The 23,558-nt window shown below is 47.9% G+C and overlaps 1 protein-coding gene across 1 annotated transcript in view; it reads right to left on the bottom strand.

Annotated features, from left to right (window-relative positions):
* The window catches only part of LOC131216248 (neurogenic protein mastermind), a 67,833-nt gene that overhangs the window by 23,148 nt on the left and 21,127 nt on the right, over nucleotides 1-23,558 (bottom strand). Inside the window, exon 2 of the mRNA XM_058210688.1 lies at nucleotides 545-2,743. Coding sequence (XP_058066671.1) covers nucleotides 545-2,743 — 2,199 coding nt within the window. The remainder of the gene's footprint in view (nucleotides 1-544; nucleotides 2,744-23,558) is intronic.

The following is a 23,558-nucleotide window of genomic DNA, read 5'->3' as shown; positions in this document are numbered from 1 at the left end:
ATAAGCTGCAAGCAGTTTATTCGAAATTAAATCATTTACCTTGTGTCAAAACATGGTAATGTGTCAAAAATTGAATTATTAGAAGGACCAAATTGACAGCTAGAGCCATCTGTTTACAAAATCCGGTTTCATATGTCTAGACCTAACTAGTGGAGGAAATGATCTTTTTTTAATTTCGTACAATCTGAGTTGAAGATTCACCACTTGGGAAATGAGTTTTTAATATTTCGCAATTTTCTGCAAGCATATGGCGTCCTACTTTATAAATGTCAAAGTTTTTACTAAATATTTACAATTCCCAGAATGAAGTTTGACGTTTTAAGTCAAGTCAACTCCAAACGCTAGATGGACTACCCTATATATGTTCTGGGTACTCAACAGCGGTAACAAGTAAGTACTAAGTCCGAAGCACTCAGAAGATCCGTGAATCGTGACGTCACTGAACGTTTTCTGTTTGACAGGTTCTTATAGATCGAAATTGTATCATAAAAATCAAAGTAGTGTAAGTAAAGTATGCATGCAAACATGTATAGAGGAGCCTTACCTGAATGCCATGACCACCCGGACCCTGCTGACTAATGTGCAACTGTTGCGTTTGCTTCATCTGCAGCATCGTCGAGTTCGGTCCGCCCGGCATTGGCCCATTGCCACCTCCACCAGCTCCCCGCGGAGGCATACCGCCGCCGCCACCGCCGCCATTGGGTCCACCGTTACCGGCAGGGCCGCCGGTCGCATTCGGCCCACCGCCGCCACCAGGACCTCCACCGCCGCCACCACCAGGACCGCCACCGGGAACGCCACCAGAGCCTGCACCACCACCGATGCCCCCGTTCGGACCCTGGTTCGCTCCAGGACCTGGGCCGCCGCTGCGACCCCCAGGCATAAAGCCTGGCCCAGGACTTCCGCCATGGTTCGGTAGGCCGCCAGGCGAACCGTACGGTGAGTATTGCTGCTGCTGCTGTTGCTGCGAGGATTGCTGTTGTTGTTGCTGTTGGGGATTCGGCGTCTTCACGAAGCCCCCTACCGGGCCCATCTTCGGTCCACCGGCGCCGGTCGGGCCCATCGGCGGTTGCAGTCGGTTGAGCGCGGGTTTGAGATCGTAATCCTGTTGCGATGCAAAGAGTTCCTGTTTGATCAGGTCGGCACCCGGGAACGGTGGCACGGCACCCTTGTGGAACTGGCCACCGGGGCCACCCGTACCCGCGCCGGGTCCTACTCCTGGGCCCACCGCACCCGCTGGACCCCCTAGTGGACCAGCATTGCCTCCCGGGCCACCGGATCCGGCCAGGGCTGGGTTCATAAACTCGTTGCCCGCAAACTGACCGAACTCGCCGCCGTACGGGGGGCGCTGTTGACCTTGGCCTGGGCCGCCGCCCTGCGGACCACCTCGCGGGAAGCCCATGTTGAGCGCGTTCTTGTGCTGGTGCTGTTCCGCCATGTGTTTCAGGGTTTGGGCGGCGGGCGACAGTTCCGACATGGGACCGTTGGCCTGCGCGGTGCCATACCCGCCGGCACCCGCTCGCTGCTTGGCGATCGGTCCACCGCCCGGGCCACTCATTCCATCACCACCAAATGCATTGCCGTACTGTTGCTGCTGCTGTTGCTGTTGCGGGGTTAAAGAACCGGCACGCTTGATGCCCATATTGTCCAGTAGCCCCGGGCTCGGATGCTCCTGTTTGATGCAGTTCTCCTGCTTCACTTCGATCTGTTGGTGCTGTTGCAACTGTTGTTGCAGGTGTTGCTGAAGCTGTTGCTGCTGCGATAGGGGTCGATGGTGTTGCTGCATGTTCGGTGGTATTTGAGAGCCGGGCCCCGGGTGCGACGGATGTTGCTGTTGCGCTTGCTGCGCATGTTGCTGCTGCGAGTGCTGCTGATGGTGCATCTGCTGATGCTGCAGTGGATGGTGGGGTGGTTGTTGTTGCATATGATGCTGATGCTGCTGCTGCTGGGCTTGCTGCTGAGGCTGCATATGCTGTTGATGCTGTTGATGCTGATGCTGCTGATGCTGCTGGTGCTGCTGGTGCTGCTGGTGCTGCTGGTGCTGCTGTTGCTGCTGGTGCTGCTGCTGATGTTGCATCTGCGCATGTTGCTGTGATGGCTGTTGCTGTTGTTGTTGCGCTTGTGGCTGCTGCTGCTGCTGCTGCTGCTGTTGCATTGGCGGCTGCGGTTTCTCCTCAAAGTCGAGAAAATCGGAATGAAAGTCGGAGAGATCCGAGATGAGATCCTTGAATGTGTCGTTTTCATCGTTCGTATCGTCCCCGATGAAGTCGGACAGGCCCGGGAAGTGCCCGTTGGCCGCCGCATCCTTCTCCAGAGCGGCCGACAGGTCGGCGAACTCATTCTCCGGCTCCTGCTTGAAATCGACAATGTTGCCGAGGTCGTGCATGTGCGGGGAGGGCGTTGGATTGCTGTTCGGTTGTTGTTGCTGCTGCTGCTGCTGCTGTTGCTGCTGACCCGGCATACCATTACCGCCACCGCCTCCGGTTCCTCCGATACCGCCCGGGCCTCCGGTTGATCCCTCGCTCTTGACGGACGCATTGGTCAGGGCCTTGACCGTGACGTTCGTGCTGATCTGCTGCGGTTGCGAGTTGGCGGCCGACGTCGTAAACTCCAGCTGCTGTACGATCTCGACGGAGAATTTGGTGAGATTCTCGGACCCGTTGTGCTGCAGCTTCACCGGTGGCTCATACGAATCGGAGGCGGAGTCGATGTCGTCGGCGGGTCGCTTGAGGAATTTTTGTTGCTACAAGGCATGGGAGAGAGAAAAAAAAAACAGTAAAACATCAGTCATTGCAAATTCGCAGAATGGTTCCCGACGAGCATGAACATCCTATGTTTCAATCCCATCTTTCAAAGGCCCGAAATGAAATACACCACAATCTGCATCATTTAGGACTCTTTATGACTAAAGATAATTTAATCAAATATACAAGGCTTTTTTTTGATTATTTTCAATAAGGTACTTAAAAATTTTTTTTAAATGCTTCAAAGTTGCAGGTTGGCCAACATAAACACGATCTTTTGTGTAGCCTCATAAGAAATAAGTCCAACGGTGTCAAATCGCATCAACATGATGAATATCTTCTAAGTCCATATCTTCATTTACAGGCCAAAAAGAAATTTATTATCATCTTTCGGTATCGCTCGGAATTGACGAAAGTGGTCCTCCCGGTAGTAGTCCTCGTCGTTTGCGAAAAAAATATGGTTCTACGATGCCGCCCCAACCCATAATACGAACCATATAATCACCGTTTTTCTGGATATAACAACCTCTCATCAATCGACTGATGGTTTTCAGTGCTCCAGATGCGACAATTTTACTTGTTTCCTCAGTCGCCAAGTGAAAAACGTGCCTCGTTACAGCAGACAATTTAGATGGCAAAGTTGGCGTTTTCGAATCCCCACTTTAGTACTAAGTTCAAATAATTTTAACACGTTTTTGTTATTCTCTCGTTTGCGTTTTATTTCCCTATCAGATCATGCCTGGGGGCAGAGAGTGGATTCATTTTGAGAATTCTAAGAAACAAAAAATCATGGGTCAGTCCGGGAAAACCATCAACTTCGACTACCAACCCAGAACGATTCAACAAAAATACAATGCTGTCTGTCTGAAGAGATCAGAAAGGTGCGATGTGCCACAAGCTCCTAAAACCTGGAGAAACCGTTAACACAGATCAGATCGATTGCCCTCTTCCAATCGATCATTCATTTTCATCGATCGGAATACTTTGAATGAAACATAATTTTTCTTTTCAATTTCATCAACATTTCATTTCTTTAAAAAACCTGTCTCATAATTTTAGACCTGCTATTCAAAAACAGTAAAAAGCCAGCCCTGTGATTACGAAACTACGAAATGGATGAACCCCGTACTTTCAGTCTAACGGAGTGCCGAATACGTAGAATTAAAAAGAGAATCAAAAATCGAACCCTTCACTAAGCAGATCGAGAATAATCTATATCACCAGGCATTTTACCCCCTCTCTGGTAGTATACCATGCGAGATGAATTAAAGTCGTTTACTAAACAACAACTCGGCCGAGCGCAGATGAAAGACTCACACATTGAACAGCTATCATCAGCGTATTTCTTTGGACGTTGCCAGGAACAACGGATTCTTCGCTCATGCGAGAACCCCTTTCAATATGGAGACCGGGCTGGGGCGGAAGACGGCAACCCGTGGGCAGCAGCTTCACGAACGGTACACTGTAATGTAAACAGACACCACGTAACACACAGCCACAGTAGTGCGACCACACTTACATTCCGGGGCCGTAAAACCTCTAGTGGGTGCTGTCCAGGGTGATATCACACAGCTAGAGAGCGCGGGAAACACATGCATGCCCCTTTCGCGTTAACCCACCAAAAACATGCGGACTGCTACTAACTATTTCATCCGTAATGCCTGAGCCTCATAAGCGCACATCTCGTTTGTGCGAAACCGAAACCGTTGGAATTCTATGAAATACTGGACGCCAGTAATGGCTGACTGAGAGTTCAGTGCGAAGTTTTTATTAAACGTAGATCACACCCCTAGAAGTCGCAGCGAGCAAATTAATATTGTTTGGATTTTAAAATTCAGCTTCTAAGAGGCGTAAGCTTAGCGCATCATACAGACGCTCACTTCTTCCAATCTTTCTCGATGGAATGTGGCCATGTGGAACACATCAATACCCGACGGGGGCTTTTTCAATGACGATCACCATAAAACGCGTCGATCACTCCACGAATGCCCCGCTCCACCCCGACTGCCCCTTTGGAGCGCTATATGTAGTGTGACATACCTCAATCAAAGCGTCAGATCAGAGCGCACGCTAACAGAACCCGAGCCGGAGCGCGGCAGAGATAAGCAAAGGAGACATTTACCACACAACGCAGTACCGTTGCCGGCCAGCCGCGAGATTGTTATTGAAAGTAAACGTCAAACTACGCTCTGTCTACTTCATCTAGCGCTGTGAGTGAGGCACACTTTCGGAAGTCGCAACTCCTTCGCACAAATCGCGAGACGGCTGGCTGGGGAATTGGTGTCTATGAATTGCGGCTTTGAAGTCCCGAGTACCAGGAACGTACATTTGGTGCGAATCTGGCAGATCAAAGAGGGTGTCTGAAATTTCGAAGAAGGACGATACATTCAACAGTCGCGGAGAATGCATTTCCAACAATGAGAGCAAACGCACTAGAGTCGCAATTAACAGAATTGCTTTTCCCGGCATCGGGAGGATAATGCAATTTCCGGGTGTCTCTCCAGTATTGGGCTACACAGCATATATATGCGGCGGAATCATCTGGTGGCGAAACTCTACTAGGCAAAAGAGTGTCGTCACTTATACGGGCATCCACAACCGTCCTTGCCAATCCTTGCCCGTCCGTGCGATCAGAAGTTAAATGCACTCATTTGCAAAAACACTACTCAATTTTATGGGCCCATCACGCGATTCGATCATTTGTCAGACAGTGTAGTGGTGGTCTGGCCCCAAGCTCACCCAAAAACCTCACCAAACAAATACGGGCAGCCACCGGGTCGTAGCCGCGCGTTACCTAGCGACTAGCATTGGCGGGTGGTTTGTGTAAAAATCGCCAGAAAATCGATTCCACGGTGCCCTCGGCAAGCTCTGTGAGTTTGTTTGAAACCAGACCCCCGAAAGCCTATGGAGCTTTTATAGGTGCGTGTTTGGAGAAGCGTTTGAGCGTGAAGGCAGTTGTGACAGCGTTTAGAAGGTCTAGTTCTCGACACTAATTCCTGGTTGATTTCTGACGGTTTCCTGCCAGATGTCGCTATCGGCAGATCGTTTCGTGGTGTTATTGGCGTCGGTGGTTATCGAGTTTCTCGGATCCAATCTCTCCCTACGATCCTCCCAATGCGACTTTTTAATGTTTTGTATTGGGAACCTGACACATTCGTTGGTGGTTTAATTTACTACAAAATTGGACAAGGCATTTCCAACAGTACCCAGAATCGCCCATCCCATGTGGTAATCACAGACTCTGCTGTGTCTGGGACCCAAACTTCATCTGTCACACTAATCTTTATGCCTAAGCCGCCTATCGGAATACGGAAAACAGAGCCAACTAGCTAACTGAGTCGCTTAAGCACACCTTGACTCGAGACACCAGCGAAGCGGACCTGAGAAGTGATGCCGAGATGAGCATCGGTATGCGAGAAGCCTATAACCGGTGCGTTCCAGGGAAGCTTAGAGCGAGTCGGGGATGTCGTAAGCGATTAGTACGTAAGGTACGTATTACGACAGATGAGTCGCGTTACGTCTACTGAGTGCTTGAGACGATCGCCGGTGGACTCACGGTATTCGATGTTATGAAAATGTTAAATTTGTTAGGACCTCAGCTTCTACGACACATGACTCTAGTACAGTTAAAGAACCGAACTGAACTACCAAACAACGGGAACACACGTCTGTTCTTTCTCTGTCCAACGGCCGCTTCCATCAGGCCGCTTTTCCGATCACCCCCGTTGTTCGCCCGACTCTGACCACCACCACCCCCTGGACAGCAAGCAGAGTGATGCCCGAGAGAGAGCGAGAGAGATGAACAGAAGGGGGGGAAAATCACGTTTTTAAATAGCAACAAGCAATTAAAACGATATTTACCCAAACGTTCATTAATAACGGGGAGCGTTGCTACGGTTGCTTTTCGGAGACCAAATTTTCCTTCCTTGTTGCCGGCCGTGTGCCGGACGGTTATGGAGCTGAGTACGAGAGTGGACGCTACTTTCTTTCCACACACTCGTCGCCGTCGTGGAGGAAGCTCCAACAAACTGTACTACGGATAGTGGGAGCGCTATATTTTTCGATCTCTGCTGGTAGCGCGTCCTCTCACAGTAACTGGCCGGACTGTGGCGTTGCGAGCGTTTTTAAAATCGGCTACTGCTACTGTTGTCTTGTTCCACTTTCACTTCATCACTACACCTTCCTTGTTCCCCACAAACACTCGGCCACAGCGGCGACCTGGGGTTCATAGCATAGTAGAACACACATACAAACGAAACTACGGTGTACCCTCTACACGGCTGCGTGCCCGGAACGAAGATTAGTATTTATAGAATAAAAATTGTAACAAATCAACATAATGTTGTTTGCTTTATTCCACCCAGCGGTTGGAGCGCGCACGTCGTACTAGCGGGGGCCTCTCCTCGGCTCCTCAGTTTGATAGGTCTGCGCTTCCGATACCGACCGATCGACTAACCAAGCGTCTGCACAGCACACACATTCCACAGATCGTGCGCCCCGATCACTACACTTCCCGATGATCACTGCTTAGCGTCAACTAGTGCCTACTATTTGTTGCTGGCCATCAGCAGCAGCAGCAGCAGCAGAAAGTCTGGGGCGGGCTGCACGCTCCACTCCTTGTGCCGTTCAACTTTTGGGCCCCACCGGAGGCCTTCTGTCCAGTCCAGCGTTCTCTCTGGCAGTGTGTCCAGGCGTTGTAGAACATTCATGAAACTTCAAACCTCTCACTCTGCCCCAATGGCGTATGGTTAACATAACGTAAAAAAGGACTGGCTGCAATCGTCTCCACACACGCGGCACAGTAACGTGAGCATAATATGAACTGTTTTCGACGAAGATACCGATTCCAATCCCCAGAGTGCGGCGCGTCGCTAAATTTACGAAATCAAGCCAAACATTGCAAAATTGAAATAAGGCCGCGAACGCCCGCGGTGCGCGGGGTGCCCGCCGCCGTTCGTGGCGTCGTCCTCGGGCGCGCGCGCCCCAAAACCCGGGAGAGAGACAATCACGCAACAGCGTAAATACTGTCAAACCAGCCATTGACGGTGACGGCGACGGTGGTGGTGTTGGTGGTACCACGTACAGTGTATCTCTCTCTTTTCACTATTTTTACTTTGCGCGCCCGCGATCTGTCCATATACTTTCGCCTTCTTTTCACTGTTCACTGTCTGCTGGTCTTGTCGTTTGATTTTGTCTTTTTTGGCCGCGTTTTACTTTGTTTTCTTTGTTACCGTGTTGTTGTCGGCTGCTTTTGTTTTGTTTGGCCACCGGTAAGTATTGTTTCCCTTTTCTGGGCGCTTTCGAGTGGACTGGCAACTCCTCGCGCGCAGTGTTAGTTTCTGTCTTCCTAATGCAACTCTTGCGGGTTCGCGTGGGGATCACTTGAAACCATAGTTTTCACGTGCGCACACCACCAACAACGTACCGCCCGCGGCCGCCTATGTGTGGACCCCGAAGACGTTTGGCACTGCTGCCCCACTGTTTGCCGGAGAAAGACGGCGACAGAAAGTGTGTAGAGAGACAGGGGGCGGCGCAATAACAGGTTGATTTAGACGTGCTCTAGCCCCCCCCTATCTGAACTACCACCCGCTTGGTGCAGTGTTGAAGACCTGCCGTAGCTTGGCAGGAAAGCGGAAAGAAAAACAGCAACACTTTTCATTACACCTGGAAATTACTGTTGCGTTTCCTTCATTGGTCGCCCCGCGCCGAGCGCACAGTGGAAACAAATTTCTGGCATTCATCGCAACTGGACGTCCGCGGATATGACATTTTTCCGCTCCGGTCTGAGGGTTGTTTCTGGTTTGCAATTGGCACGCCGATTCCATCCTGTGGCCACGATGAGGGCATTGATCATCTTTTCCTACTTTTTAGTTTCTCTTTTTTTATCACCCAGCCCGTTTATGGAGCTTTCAATCGGACGTCGGACATTTCGGTGACATACCATTTTTTGTCAGTCCAGGTCAGAGAGATAAAGTGGCATAACCCTATGTCGGGATATGCCTCTATTATGTTGACTACATCTTTTTTTTATCTATATGGTTTGAGTTAATCATAACAACCAGGCAGGCGAACTAAACGGAGCGCTTTGTAATCCTTTAAAACCAGATCTAGCAAATCTGCAACAATCCATCCAATATTCCATAGAAAGGGCTCCGCTTCACCGAGAGAACTCGTGGAGCTTGGCGTAGTAAAAAGTTACACTTTCAACTACAAACCACCACCACCGTCGTCGTCGTGGTCGCCCCGAGGTCGATAACTTCCAATTAGGCTACACATGGAATGCTTTTGAACAAAGTTCTGTCCCCCAGTAGTACACGTCGTCTCCTGCTTTGCTCTTTCTCGCGGAGCCATCGTTCTCGAACGTGTCAAATCTGTAAAAGGAAGTGTACGTCTCCTACGTTGGTCTACGCGCTACACTCTCTCTGCCTATGACCCCAGGACAACGACACACGACTGCAGCACTGATGGAGGTCAGAGCATAGCAAACCGGAGTGTGTGTTAGGTTAAAAGGGGTCCTAGTATCAAACAGATTCATACTGGCACACGACTGGAACTGGAACTTTGAAGTATGTAAAAATGAATCGCGATTTTAGTCACTTATTTTAAAAGATCCTTTACGAATTCTCCACATACGATCGAAATATTTACACGAGTACTATCAATAAAAAAAAAGTATCACACACTAAACTAGAGGTCGGGCCTCGGGGTTGTCACTGAACAATGCCCACAATGAAACCCACACACAATGTACACTACAATCAGAGTGTTATCGGGGGTCTTAATCGGGATATGGCATGTTATGCTGTTTTTTTTTTTTCGTTGTCACCAATTATGCTCGCACCGCAACAACCGCAAACTACGCTCAAGGGTTCGAGAATTAGCATAAGCACACGTAAACACCACGCTAGAGACCGTGTAGGAGGAGTTGGGAGCTCCGAGAACTAGTGTTTTGAAGCGTCGCGGACCGTCTCCTGACACTCTGTGTGACGCGCGGGGTGTCTCTACATGTCGAAATGCACACGAGAATTCCTCGACGCGCGACTAGCGCAGCGGCGCCGTGTCCGGCACGGTGAAAGGCGTAAGATGAACTACCCAACTGGAGGAGGAACTACCCTATCCAGAGCCGTCGCCGCCACCACCGCCAGCTTCCGGATGCAACACACGGCTCTGGCCCCTTCTGGTGGGTGGCGGGCGGTTTAGGGCACTTCCACCATCGCGCACTCAATTGACTGCTCACTTCGGCCGAGAAGCCGACTACTGAGCGACCCGAACACCCGAACACCCGAACTCAAAAGGGGGCGATGAATCCACAATCCGTTGTGTAAGAGGGAGAAGCAGCTATAGTGTGACGGAGAGAAAGAAAGAGAGAGAGAACGAAGTCGTTCATTTGGCCACCACCCACCACCAGAGTGTACGCATCTCTCGTCACGATATACGAAGATACTCGATAATATCTTGCTTCCTATGCCCATTACCATCCCGTGGGGTGGTGGGGGAGGCGGTGGGAGTGGGCGACAACGCAACAACGCGGCGGCGGTACCAACTCGGAAACAATCGGGGCTGAGTGCTGCCGAAGTGAAATGAGTGAATCTCACATTAATCAGCAGCAACAGCAGCAGCAGGAACGGCACTTCTGGTGGCAAGCGGATGGCGTGTGCCATGTGTCGCCATTTCAAACGCGCGAGCGTTCTTCGCTGCTGGACACTGGGGTGGACAGTGTTTGGACACTGCGTACCCGATGAAATCCAAATCCGTAAGCTTCAGCATAAAATTGAATGACTCACAAGGCAACATAACCTGTGCTTCTGACCAGTCTCGCCAATCAGGAAAGGCATAGTAAAAAGCAAATGACAATTGAATTCCTAGTGATTCCAAATATTCTGGGGTAAATGGTATCGACTGAATTGTTACGTAAATTATCAGAGAGAATTATCCAGCGCCATTAGCCCGTTACTTTTTGGCGAGATCTCGCCATGGTCCCCAGAAGCAACAGAGCCAGCCTCGTTTTGGCGACACGCTGCTGTTGGTGAAGCGCCACAGACTAGTAAACCGTGTCCCCGCAACTGGTCTCCTCGAGCAATCTGTCACTTCCGCGAAAGCATTAAACGCGCGCTGCGTACTGGAATAGCGTGGGGCCAAGCGCATGAACCGCTCGACTAAGGGCTGACTACGATTGGAGCAATGTTCACGCAAATAGCCAAAACGACATCGGTAGAGAGAGAGAGAGCAGCAGCAACTTGGTCTCTCTCTCACTCTGGCTCTCTCGCTCTCTTTCCCCGATCTATCTCTTTCGTCAGTTGTTTGGATCATATTGGATTTCTCTCGCACGGTGTTAACCTCCGGAGTAATTGTGGCTGGATGCCACAGGCGAACAGAATTCCGAGCTACACACCACCACTCATCGAGCCGATGTCGTCTATTGTTTACCACCGCAGTACCGGTGCTCGCATTGGTTGGATTAGCTGGACCATGTCTACTATAAGCTGGTGTGAATTGTGCAATGTGAATTTGTCGCCCTCTACACTTATTAATTTTCTCCCTTTCTCTCGGTATTTTCCATCTCTGCTGCTCACTGTTTTTTCCGGTTCTACAACGGAAGGGAGAGAATCTCTCTGAGTGTACACCTATTTGTCTCTGCAGATCTCACAATTTAGTCCCAACGACCACGCATACACCGTCCGTAAAGGGGGTGTTCGTGAATTGTTTATGGTACTCCCGGCCGGCCGGCAGACGCATATTGGAACGGGAGGAAATCTGATCAGAATCATAATCACCGACGGAGCGGTACGGTTGTGCTGCTGCTGCTGCTGATTGCTCGCTGGAATGCAACTCGACTGTACATGGATAAATCATTTATCACTGTCAGAGCCCGGGTATTCGCACTATTCATTTTCCTACCGTAAAATGAATGGAGAAAATTAAACGGAACTGTTAGCGCTAACGCGTGTAATACGCGTTAACTCTTAGGATGACGCATAGATAGGAACCGCGCCATGCATCAATGCACAGCACGCACACACAGCATCCTCACTTTTTCGAGCACTCCACAATCTATTCGCGATGAGTCCTAGATTGTTGTCTAAAAATAAACCAATTGAAGTATCGTCTTGTCGGCCACAATGAAGAAAACGAATCATTGTGCATGCATCAGCATCAAAGAAAAGAACTACAAACAAAACTTATTCATCCCAGACACTGCCGTTTATCCGGTATTCTGTAAATTTTTCTTAAATTCATTGCCAGCAGACAAGCAACCGTACACTGTAACGAGTGCTATATGTAAGCCGGGTGCCGCCGTTTGAGAAGGGCCATTTTATTTTAAGACAGTCGACTGTCGATGTGCAAATCCATCGATCTGGCGATCGCCAATGAATATTCAGCCAAGCCTTCGAGAAGCGAAATTCAAACGCTCCAAGGGCAGCAGCGTGTATCTGGACGCAGATTGACAAAATGGTAATGAGTGCAGTTTGATGCCCATTTGCTTGCAGCTAAATGTTGCGCAGTGCACGTCGTCGGTTCATCACTCCAAATATCACTCACTCCTCGCCCAGCGCACGAAATATATCTCGATTTTTCGGTGAATGTCATGAGGAACCAAGAAGAACTAAAATACGTATCTTATTTCTCATAAGTACTAGTTCCAATCTTAACATTACTTTTATTACAATCAGTAATAAGTGATGGTTGATGGTTAAACTGATTTTCAATGGACTGATTTACTGAATCTCTTAAGTAGCAGCAATGCAAAATCACGCGCATCTCGCAACAAAACAAAATCATATCGAAAACCCCGTCTACTAAAAACACTACACGAAAATCCTTCTTCTGCGGGCATCACTCTTCCCGATGTACTGTTACTGGAAAGTTACGGTGCTTGTGTTAAGAGCACAGCTGTGTAGTTGTAAATAAGACTAAATTGTTCGCAAAGAACCGGACGAAACCAACAGAGGATATCTGTTTTCGGAGACGTTTCAGAACCATCTTACCACACAACATAACCGCCCGGTTCTCGTCGACAACCGATGGCAGAGAACCATCATAGCAGCATAAAATAAGGCAGTTAAGTGAAATATTTCAGAAAGCTCTTCAAAAGATTGGCTCTTATTTTGCTATGTTCCAAGGACAATACTGGAGATGAGCTGCATTCGACACAAATAAAGCGTTAGCATCTGTTGAAAGGATTACGAACTGGTGACTCATTCGTGAGTCAATCATTATAAATATGAAAATGAAAAGCCTTCACAGTGATCGGCGGTCTACACACGAAGGGAAGCATCTTAGCTCATTGTGATACGGCATCTTAATCTGCTGTTCTTTTCTGTACACTATTATTGTACTTCGTTATTCAAGCCAAGTTTGTTTACATTCGCCGAAGCGAAGGGACGTCTTACAGTGTTGAATTTATGACGCGCACTCTTTAACTCAAACCGATTTGCCGTCCAACCCTTCGCCCCCGTTCTTTGTTCTAGTTTTGCGGCGTTATGCTTTTCGTATAATCCTACGGCCATGTTGATTCGCCCCGGCCATTTGAAAGAAGAAAAATTACCACAGCAAAAATCAATTACCGAAATACCAACGAAAAACCTTTAAAATGCGCGACATGTCAAAGCAAACAGCAAGTAGTGCGCGTCCGTCTACCGAGAGCGTTCTGTGATTCAATTTCGGACCAAAACGGTGACATCATTTTAATTAAATTAAACAGTGCACAAACAGCGCCAAGGGTTCATGGACGGCCTCCGCGACGGCAGAACAATCTTCGAGGCAGTGTGTCGAAAGAAAGCAAGAGCGACGACGACCACGGAACTTCTTTCGACACAATCAATGCTGTGAATCATGGTATCGATGGTAAGAAGAACCACACGCATAAGTTCGATGTATGTTGCAACAACAGTAGAGCCATTAGCCATAATAAGTTGGTGGCCAGTACACCGCTGATATGAGATATGATGCACACGGAGTTAAGCCGAGTGGAGTTTGACTGTTTTTCCAAACCGAACAGGTTTGAAACAGCGAGAAAACCACGAATAAGTTTGCCACTAATTAAATTAGCGACTGGCACTATCAGTGACTGTATTGTTCGACCAATTGGCCGTGGGGTAAATTGTATTTCCATTCGCACAAAATTGTTCATGGTTCAAAAATGACAAACCAAAAGCGAAAAAACGAAGACTAGTAACACACCAACGTGCAGAGAACATCATATTCGAGACATTTAACAGTCGAGATTAGTCTTTGGTATCTTTGGCTTACTGATCCAATAAAATCGATATTGTTGAAAAATCAAATTCTGAAAATGAGATAGAATGAGAATCCAACATCTATTGATAAAAAATTATGCTTTGTCTTTCGTTGGCCCAATATGATTAGCCAAAAGGCGTACTCTTCCGAGCATCGTATTTCCTTCAATATTCCGCACAAAGTTATTTATGGTGTGGAGACTTTCCGGCCGATGCAAAACGTACCACAATTGCGTCATCAAGTGAACACATTCGACAGACAACTTGAACGAACGGGGAGCGAGCCTAGAAGAATTAACTGTATCCTCAAAGAAGACACCAGGCTATCGTCCTCCGTAACGCCGATCTGTAAGTAAGTGCCGATCCACAGATCGGCCACCACCAGCGAGAGTATCGAGAGACTATTTAGCGAGCACGGCAAGGAAAAAAAACCGGCAATGCGTTTTACTCCCTTCAACGCCATTGGCAGCACCATGCAGCTGTTGCATCCATCCGCTGGCTGGACCGCCGAATCTCCATCCGCAGCGACCAGACGCCGCGCTGCTCGACTCGAAGCCGTTCCCGTTCGTCTTGACACGACTTGGCGCATTCCGATACCCCACGAACACTCTCCCTTCGGTCGATCCTGGCGTAGTGGTATGCGTTGGCCATGAGCTCGCAGCAGATGACTCGCGGTGTCTTGCGAGAGAGCGCGATTCGGATACACTATGGGAGGAAACTCTGTTCAGTTACAAATCCAAAACATATTCATTTCTTTCCGCATTAACCTCTCATGTGGCCCTGCACATCCATCCACCACGGATTCCTTTGATTTTCCCTTCGGTCTCTCTCTTTCTCTCACTCTCTGTTTCTCATTCATTCACAGACATCGCGAATCGCGTCCGCATTTTGCAATGCCGTGTTGCAGGTGAGCGTTAATGTCTTCGATGGTTACAAGTCCACAGTCCAGCCGGCGTCTACCGCTACCGAGAGTGTCTCGCACATTCGCATCCAGTCAGCTCTTTTGTCGCTCGATTTGCACACTCGGCACATTGCGGCCATCGGAGATTTTAAGGACCGCAAAAAATGGCCACGGTAAATGATGCTCGCGCGAGAGGACGATTCTGACCGTCAAACTCTTCTCCTTCGTCCCCAACGGACGGTTACGGTTATTATATTCGGGTATCCGAGTGTTTCAGGCCCACAAGGTGCAAACAAGGTCCGCTCAGAGTAACTGAGATTTGTGATAATCCTTCGCTCGCCAACTACACTACTATACCGGTTGCTATGCGGCTTTTCGACCGACGCTCCCATAGCAACCCCAACCCCAGGAGACACCTCTTCGATGATGTCAAATAAGGCGAATTACCACGTTTTGTTAGGAAAATCCAGCCGTCGACATGTTTGCCGTAAAATGACGCAATTATCAATTTGGCGGAATGATGTATCGGCAGGATTTTCCGATCAAGAAGTTCACACTCAACACTGACACTCGGCGCCCGGCACCTCTGCCGGATGAAATAATTCAATGTTGGCACGTGTCGTAGTGTGTTTTTTCCCTCTTTTCTCGTTTGTCAATCAAATGGCCAAAACATCAGGTTTACCCCTCAGGTTGATGGTAGAACATCTGAAATCGCCAGCAAGCCAGATGTCCGGGTTGGCTTCGTCGTCATCGGGGATAGATCTTCGGTCCTCCCGTGTGTCAATGATACGATGACGCACCACGCAATCGCTCACCGAGATGGACTGCTGACTAAGGAGGGTGTCAGAACGGGGACAGCCTGTGTGTCTGTGAGGGCGCCCAAGCCAAGGGTTGGTTATAAATTTTATCGGGTACTGGCGCGCCACACCGCACTACATAAGGAAGGCTATTCTAATACATGGGCTGAAAAGTCTCGAGCCTAAGAAGGAAAACGCCTGTTTAGGTTCGAAATTGGCTATATTAGTCAACGTCATGTCGAGCCACACAATCATTCCAGCAGTGCTTTAATATTTCAATACCGCTTTTGTAGAACGATTTATCTTTTGCTTCGAAATAGGCCTCATTTTCAGCGGATTTAAAACGATGTTGTGATTTTTTATGCTTTCTGGGGATTTTTTTGTATATTTACCGCTTTATTGTTGTTTCTGATGGAACAGAATCCTTTCAACACTTTTTAAGCCATTGCTTCACTTGAATATTTTTACCCATCAAGAAGCAGTTAGAAATAAAAAAAGGAAATTGTTTGAAAAATTAAAAATTGATTTGTTATTGAAAATAACAAAACCACAGCTACTCTTAGCACAATAACTCACAAGCGTACGAGATTAGATTCGGTACATTAAGTTAACTAATAATTAAATATTAAAAATACGGTTCGGTTCTCAAATAATAAAAAACCAAAATTGTGTCACTTTTAGCACAATAACTTACAAACTTATAAGTATCACGAAATTTTAACAGCTTTCCTTCGATTGGAAATACTAACTTAAAAATAGGAGAATGCAATAAGAGTACCACCATCTGTTTTGTGTTAGACTCGGCACTTTTCAGCCCATGTGTTGTGTTGTGCCCGCGTCATATCAAAGATTTAGGCCGATTTGAATTTGAATTGAAAACATCGTTAGGAAACCGAAAAACGCGCGTCACGAGAAAACCGAAGATACCGGTTGTTAATTTGGACTATTATCAATTTTACAGAGTTTTGCTGTGCAGTGGGAGAGAGAGAGCGCAAGAACCCATTCTAAAATTGTATTTCCACCCATGATGGCTTCCGAAAATAGATTTTAATAGCTTAATGCTAATGCAAGTGCGCAGCGGTGATCGAAGAGCAAAACGCGAACCCCCCGAGAGAGTGGCGCAAGAAAAGCAAGTAAACTACCGATTTCTCGCTGTACACAAAACATGGAAGAAACAAAACACGGGTACTAACGTACGTAATAATAGGCGTACATCGGGAGCCAAGCGTCTGTTACACATATCTTGGGCGGCTGAACGGGGGGCGGCCAGAGAGTGCGTACGACAACGATGTATCAGGCAAACGGCCCCATCACCAACACACCGTTGAGCGAACGAGCGACCCGAGAAGATGCGAGACAGAAAGGGAGAGGGAGATACGGGAGAGAGACAGAGAGAAGATCAACAACCTGTGAAATAACGTCGTCCCGCGATGATGTTCATCGCGCGGCGCGCCGTCAGCTCAATACTTCAAAAGACCCTGTGCTGTGCTGGGTGTGTGTAGGCTGCTGCCAGCCGTCGGTCTGGACATGCTTAGTTCCGAGCCTCGGGGGGGATGGTGGGGCTCCTCCGCCACAAAGGACCTGCCAACCAACGAAGCTTTCAGAAGCGCCGATCCGCGCGAGGGAGACTCCCGGCGCTGGAGTTAGAATTGGGACGACGTGGTCGTCGTAGTCTTCATCGTCATCGCCGCTTACTAGCAAGCCGATTCCGAACACACAACAGGTTTTTCGGATCGCACCCGCTCGTCCGTCTTCGACGTGAAATACACAAATCTTCCCGGCGATGAACTAGCAAACAAGGTTCCACCGACTTGCGCGGCACACCGAAGAATGGTTAAGGCGAGCCTCGGCGCAACTCCTGGCTCCCGGCAGAAGAAAGCGACCCGCGACCGAGCGGGGAGGAGATGGTACACATCCGGTATCTTCTTCGGCGGGAGTATGTGGCGCGCGTTGCTGAATCATCCGTGGCTGACGCACCAGCGACCAACGGATTTTAGTTAGTCGGAAGAGGTGTTGTTTAAATTTTTTTGGAACATGACGAGCAACTCAATCAACACACCTCTCTCTCACCAGGCCCGGCCTGGAAAGCAACTTACCACTTCCAGGGCGCCGCAGATCACGCCCGCGCCGTAGGGTTTGATGACCCTCCTTGAGGAGGTGGGTAACAGTGTACGAAGCGCAGATGTCGTTTCCACGGCCTCAGACTATCGGCCAGCCGTTTGTTCCACACAACACCAATCGTGACAGATTGGTGTTGTTTTGTGGGGATGGCTACAAGCGTAACGAATTTGCCTCAGAACAGACAAGCTGTCATCCGGACCACATCGGGCCACCAAACTCGAAACTGGGGTTTGTGGTCTAGGATTCTGGGCAGATATAATCAGATCACGGTACGGATCAGATTGGCACTCGACCATAACACTTAAAAACGGAAGTTAGCTAGCGGCATCAAGACCAACTAGAATCAACAGATTGATTAATATCGATATTCGAAGAACACATGTCGATAAATTTGTTAGTAAGGCTAACGATTCTGTGGTTTCGCTATTTCGTTGACCTTTTGGGCGGATCAATCTGATGCATATCTACGTCTAGAAAAATACTGGGATTTCGAAGATTTCCACATAAAGCTCGTTGACTGTGGCTTATGATGAAGCTTTTTTGGCCCAACAGAGCGTTTATCGGTGGTTCAAAAATTTTGCAGAGGGCCGAGAAGATCTGAACGTCCAAAAGCCAAGTTTGTACGAATGGGAACAGTTTTGCTTACTGTTCTCTTCGATTGCAGTGGCGTGGTCCATCATGAGTTCTTGCCAAAGAATAGAACGATTAATAAGGAATATTGTGGGCAAGTTATGCGCAATTTGCGCCAAGCAATCCACCACAAATGCCTGGATTTGTGGGATAACAAAAATTGCTTTTCTTTCGTTGTTTGTTCTCGAATTTTTGGCAAAAACCTATGCTACGATTGAGCACATAAAGACGGCGTGGAGAGAGGAGCTGATCACAAAAAATATTTTTGAAGTGCCTCTAGGGTTGAAAAACAAAAACGCTGCAATAAGTCTCTAATATCTGATGGGGATTATGTTAAAGGGGACAAAATAGATATTCATGAATAAACCAATATTTAAAAAATATCGAAAAGTGGCAAACATTTTTGAACAGATCTCGTATAGCGTCTTTAGCGGCCTTGAAACTTATTCGTATTTGGGATGGATATGTATGAATATGGTGTAATCCATACATAACAAACTCTTTACTCAAATACTGTAGCATTGTCGGCTACAGATAAACTGCATCTTAATGAAAATTGTGCATCGTTCAGGTATATCGAACGCATCGGACATTGAAGAAAATAACGTCGACAGCAGCGTGCATTTCGAAGGGCCACAGGAACCGTTCACAAACAGATGGCGCGCCAAGTACCATCTGTTGAAGCCGTATTAAGCTGAATTCGTCAGACCTTAGCGAGACCATAAAGGTTCCTAATACATTGATAACAAATGAGAACGAAGAATAATTTAACCTTTACTTAGTTTGCCATTAAAGTGCATTAAATTACTGGCACAAATATTCGTCCATTCGTTTGATGTTAATCGGTCCGCCACATTAGCAAACACACTGACTCTAATGAACGTCTAATATTTCGCTTCCAAAAGCCAGCTTTGAGCGGAACGATGTTTTCGGAGTCGGCTCTAGCTACTAGCAACCACCACCGCGTGTTACCGTCGTATCGATTGAAGAAAAAAATTAGATTTAAGCACTTCCCATGAGCAAAACAATCAAATTAACTCATGACCATCACTCAGCGGCATTTGCAAGCATAGTAATAACAACATTGGCATAATATTGACTAGAAGGAAGGTAACGGTTCAGCGTAATGGACATATTTCGCGGGCGAGTGCTCAAAAGTCTCAGCTCCCGAACTGGGACTCCCGGTAGTCCGGCCCTTCGTACGACGGAAAAATCAATGCCTTCCATCGGCAGGGAAGTTGTGCATAATTTTCAAACAACCCACGAAATACACGAAAATCAGACACCGAGGACTCAGCGCCAAAGTACTGTACTGTGTTGTGTCCCGCAAGCACCCGCAAATCGCAACGACGCGCCATTCACGTTACTCCCGGGTTCTATCAACGCAAACGACGACCTGAACAAGCACAATATCCGCGCGCTCTACCCCACCGAACGTTGGAAAATCTAAATCTTCCACCATTATACGTCTATAAAACCCACAAAAGAGCGACGAAGAAAATAGCTTTTCCACTCTCGCCACTGGTTCCGCCACTGGGGTGAACAATAAAAAAAAAACAGCACACATCGGAGAATCGGTAAACGAAGGGGTCCTCGCCACGCGACGAAATTCACACTCCGTTCGGTGGCCGCCCGCGTAAAGGATTTTCCGGCGCGGCATAGGCGCAAGGAACTCCCCTGCGACAGAGCAACCGGTCACTCGCAACGAGTTCGGTAATTCGGTACCACGTCGTAGTCCTTTCGGGTTCGAGCGTTCAGTCCGAGTGTCGCTAGAACGGAAGCCAGAGCACTTCCGCATGTACCGGTGCGCGCTGCGGTACCATATATCGCGCGTCCCCAGCCCCGACGACAGGATACGCCGCTTTGCGCCGAATCTGACACGGCAGCGGTCTCTCACGGCGCTCTCGTGTGCTCAACTTCGCTTCCGAATCGACAATTTCAACCTCCTGCTCGTAGGAGCATAAATGGGAGCAAAACGACGACACGACGACAATCGCCACGCGATCTAGCTTCGCCGAACGCCGAAGTCAACTCTTGGGGAGCCTCCCCTCTATGTTGGACTCGAGGTCGGTAAGCGAGAAAAAGGACCCGACCGGCTAACCGACCGACCGACTACTACCTCTACGAAGTACAAACGCTTATTACTCCATCGAAAAATCGGGTCGTAATCCGCACACTGCTCAGGCACAACACGGCATGATGAATGCTCGTGATGAGCGGCCATGAATATGTGCCCCCCTTCGTACTAACCCGGAATGGCTTCCACTCATGCCGAGTGCTGCTCATTAGGCAAAGTATTAGACACGTTCGTGTATGAGGTTAACAACGGTTCGATAGAGTTTATAGCCGGCCGGCCCCGTCAGTGTGCGCCAAGCCAAGGATCAATGTTATCTCCTTTCCTTTCGTTGGCTCACTCACGCCAACAAAACCATTTCTCCCGCGCGAGATATCGCATTACGCCTCGACCACACTATGAGTTTTCTCTACAGGTTTTTTGATAAGCTAGCATTCACACTTGAAGTTTTTGCGCGAGATATTCCGTGAGCTCCAGTGAGTGAAATGACAGTTCGTTTGTTCATGCTTTGATTTTTCAGTTTCCTTTCCTTCTCCTTTTATGGCAATTTTTGTCAAAATTTGTTTCGCTGTCGAAAAACTAGCCATATTTTTAGAAAGCAATAAAAATTTGCCGTAATTTGCCGTAAACTGTCAAATTGAAAAAAATATCCCCGAAACGAGAAAATATCCCGTAAACATAAGGCGCTCAAAAGCAACTCAAAGTCACTCACGGAACTCTAGCAAAAGATTCATAGTTTCTTGGCCTGCCATACATTTTGTCCAAGTTTCTCATAGTGTGGCGCCCGGGTTACCGAGGCCGATGAAAACCCTTGCGGATGACCGAATCAAATGAAAATCCTGCCCGGATCCGGCCACCAACATTTTCGGAGGACTTGTGGAGGACCATTTCTTATTTATCCACACTGTATGAATACTTTAGCGGAACCCTCAACAAAATCTCATCCACACCGGGCATGGGATGGTATGGGATGAATTTTCCATTCATTTTGGTTAGTTACAAGCAGGCAGGAGTCCCTGACAGGAGTCTAATAACCGAAAAGTCCACGTAGCCGTCGTATGAAAATGTCACCAACTTTAATGCAGAATACCGGACAGCTTTTGGCCAGACTAGAAGTGCCATTCGGTCATATGCCACTTAAATCTGCTACAAATCTGGTGGCTGTGTTCACCGAAACGTTTAATGATGTTCGGCGAGCCAGCAGCCAGATGATATAATCCAGCCATCGAATGGAGCATCATGCACACGTTTTGGGTCGCCACAGAGTAATTACGTCCACTCCCGGACGTCAACCGGACGAAATCCAAGTTTGAAAACCCCGTTGGTTGCGTGGTTCAACGATTTTTCGTGGCGATCGATTTTTCGGGATAAACTGACCGACTTATGAAAATTCAATTACTAGAGTGTTGGGAATTGAAAAAAGCGCGCCTCAGCTTGATGTCACGTTGTGAGTTGTAGAAAAAAAAGTGGCAACTATTCCTTCCACGTTGCATCGATCGATCTGTAAGGCTTCTGCTCGCTGTAGCACACTTGTGGATGACCCCCCACCTAACATCCCGCTCAATTTGTTTAATAAGCTTCTGGACTTCTGGAAATTATCATATCGATTAAGTGGGAAAAAAATCGTTCCGATATCGCCCACCGGTGTGGATTGCGTGTATCATCGCCTGGGCCACGTGAGTAGAAAAGACAAAAATTCGCTTCGCCTCGTGCTCCACGCTTAGTGCTGCGGGCGCCACCAACGGCACCGGCGAGAATAAAATTTACTTCATACGCCATTAAAATTCAGCCAACGTACTCTCTTCTGTTCGGCGCAGAGCCGAGAGATATGGATTAAACACATATATCTGTGTTTATGGGTAACCATGGCCGTTATCGCGCCATAGCATCCAGCGCAGTAAATCGAAGTTAAGCTGAAGCATTTCTTAGACACACTGCTTTTGTGGACGGCGACAAATGCAAGAGAGTACAGAGAATTGAATACGCACGTACACGATGACTCAGCGGTGGTTGGTTATCGAAAGCCCAATAGCAGCACTGTACATGATGTAAAGGCGCTACACAGTCCATTTCATCCAAAAGGAAATGGTGGTAGTAATTCACGGCGAGAAACGATTCATTTTAATAAACATATCATATCATGGACACATGCAGCGGCAGTGTCCTCTGAGTAGCGTCGACATCGAACAGGGGAGCAACACTCGCTCGCGTTCGTTGCCTCCACCGAACTGACGGAGGAGAATTGCTTCTGCAATCGTGAACTCCGTCAACCGGTTTGTTACAGTTCTTCGAAGGTCATACTCTACAACCACCATACCGGGGAAGACGTATGGAATTTAATGATAGCAAACACGGCCAACAAATGTGCACCTCAACCCGGCGCGGCAGGGCGGGGGCTGGGTTGACCGACCGGGCGAGCGCGGGGTGCTAATGTAGCAGGTAATATGCTCATTTACTCACCAACCCGGAACATGAGTAAACGAACACGGCAATCAAACAAGGCGCATATCACGAAGCGAGACTCACCTGGGGAAGAAAAAAACATAATTTTAGGTTAGATACTCTGGGATGTTCAATAAGTTTTGGGGTTTAATAATCGGGAGGGTGCTGCTACTGGCCTAAATTTATGTTGCTATGTTGGTGCACTCTTCTTATGAACGTACGTGAAGTTTCATTTCAATCGTTCATATCTTTCTTTTATGTATTTTCATTTAGTATCGATGTGTCTCTCTTTAAGAACGGAAGCAATCAAGTGCAGTGATTGAATTTTTCTATTGGGAAGGTTTAAGAGCAAAGGAAATTTAAGGACGAATGTTGAAAATATATGAGAATATATGAGTATATGAGGACGAATGTTATGAAGAATATAACGAGTTCGTATGAAGAAATCGGTGAAAGTATGAAGGTGAAGGTGTTAGCATCAGTTTTTGGGGATGCGTAGAGAATTTTGTTTGTGAATTACGTGTAAACTGGTAAAACAGTAAATTCAGAATATTATTATAACCTTTTAAGCCAACTGGAAGAGAAAATTTGTGAAAAAAGGACCCAGTTCGC

Source organism: Anopheles bellator, chromosome 1, assembly GCF_943735745.2.
Source record: "Anopheles bellator chromosome 1, idAnoBellAS_SP24_06.2, whole genome shotgun sequence".
Taxonomy (NCBI): Eukaryota; Metazoa; Arthropoda; class Insecta; order Diptera; family Culicidae; genus Anopheles; species Anopheles bellator.
Note: the sequence above shows the minus strand (reverse complement) of the source record. Positions and strands in the feature narration are given on the sequence as shown.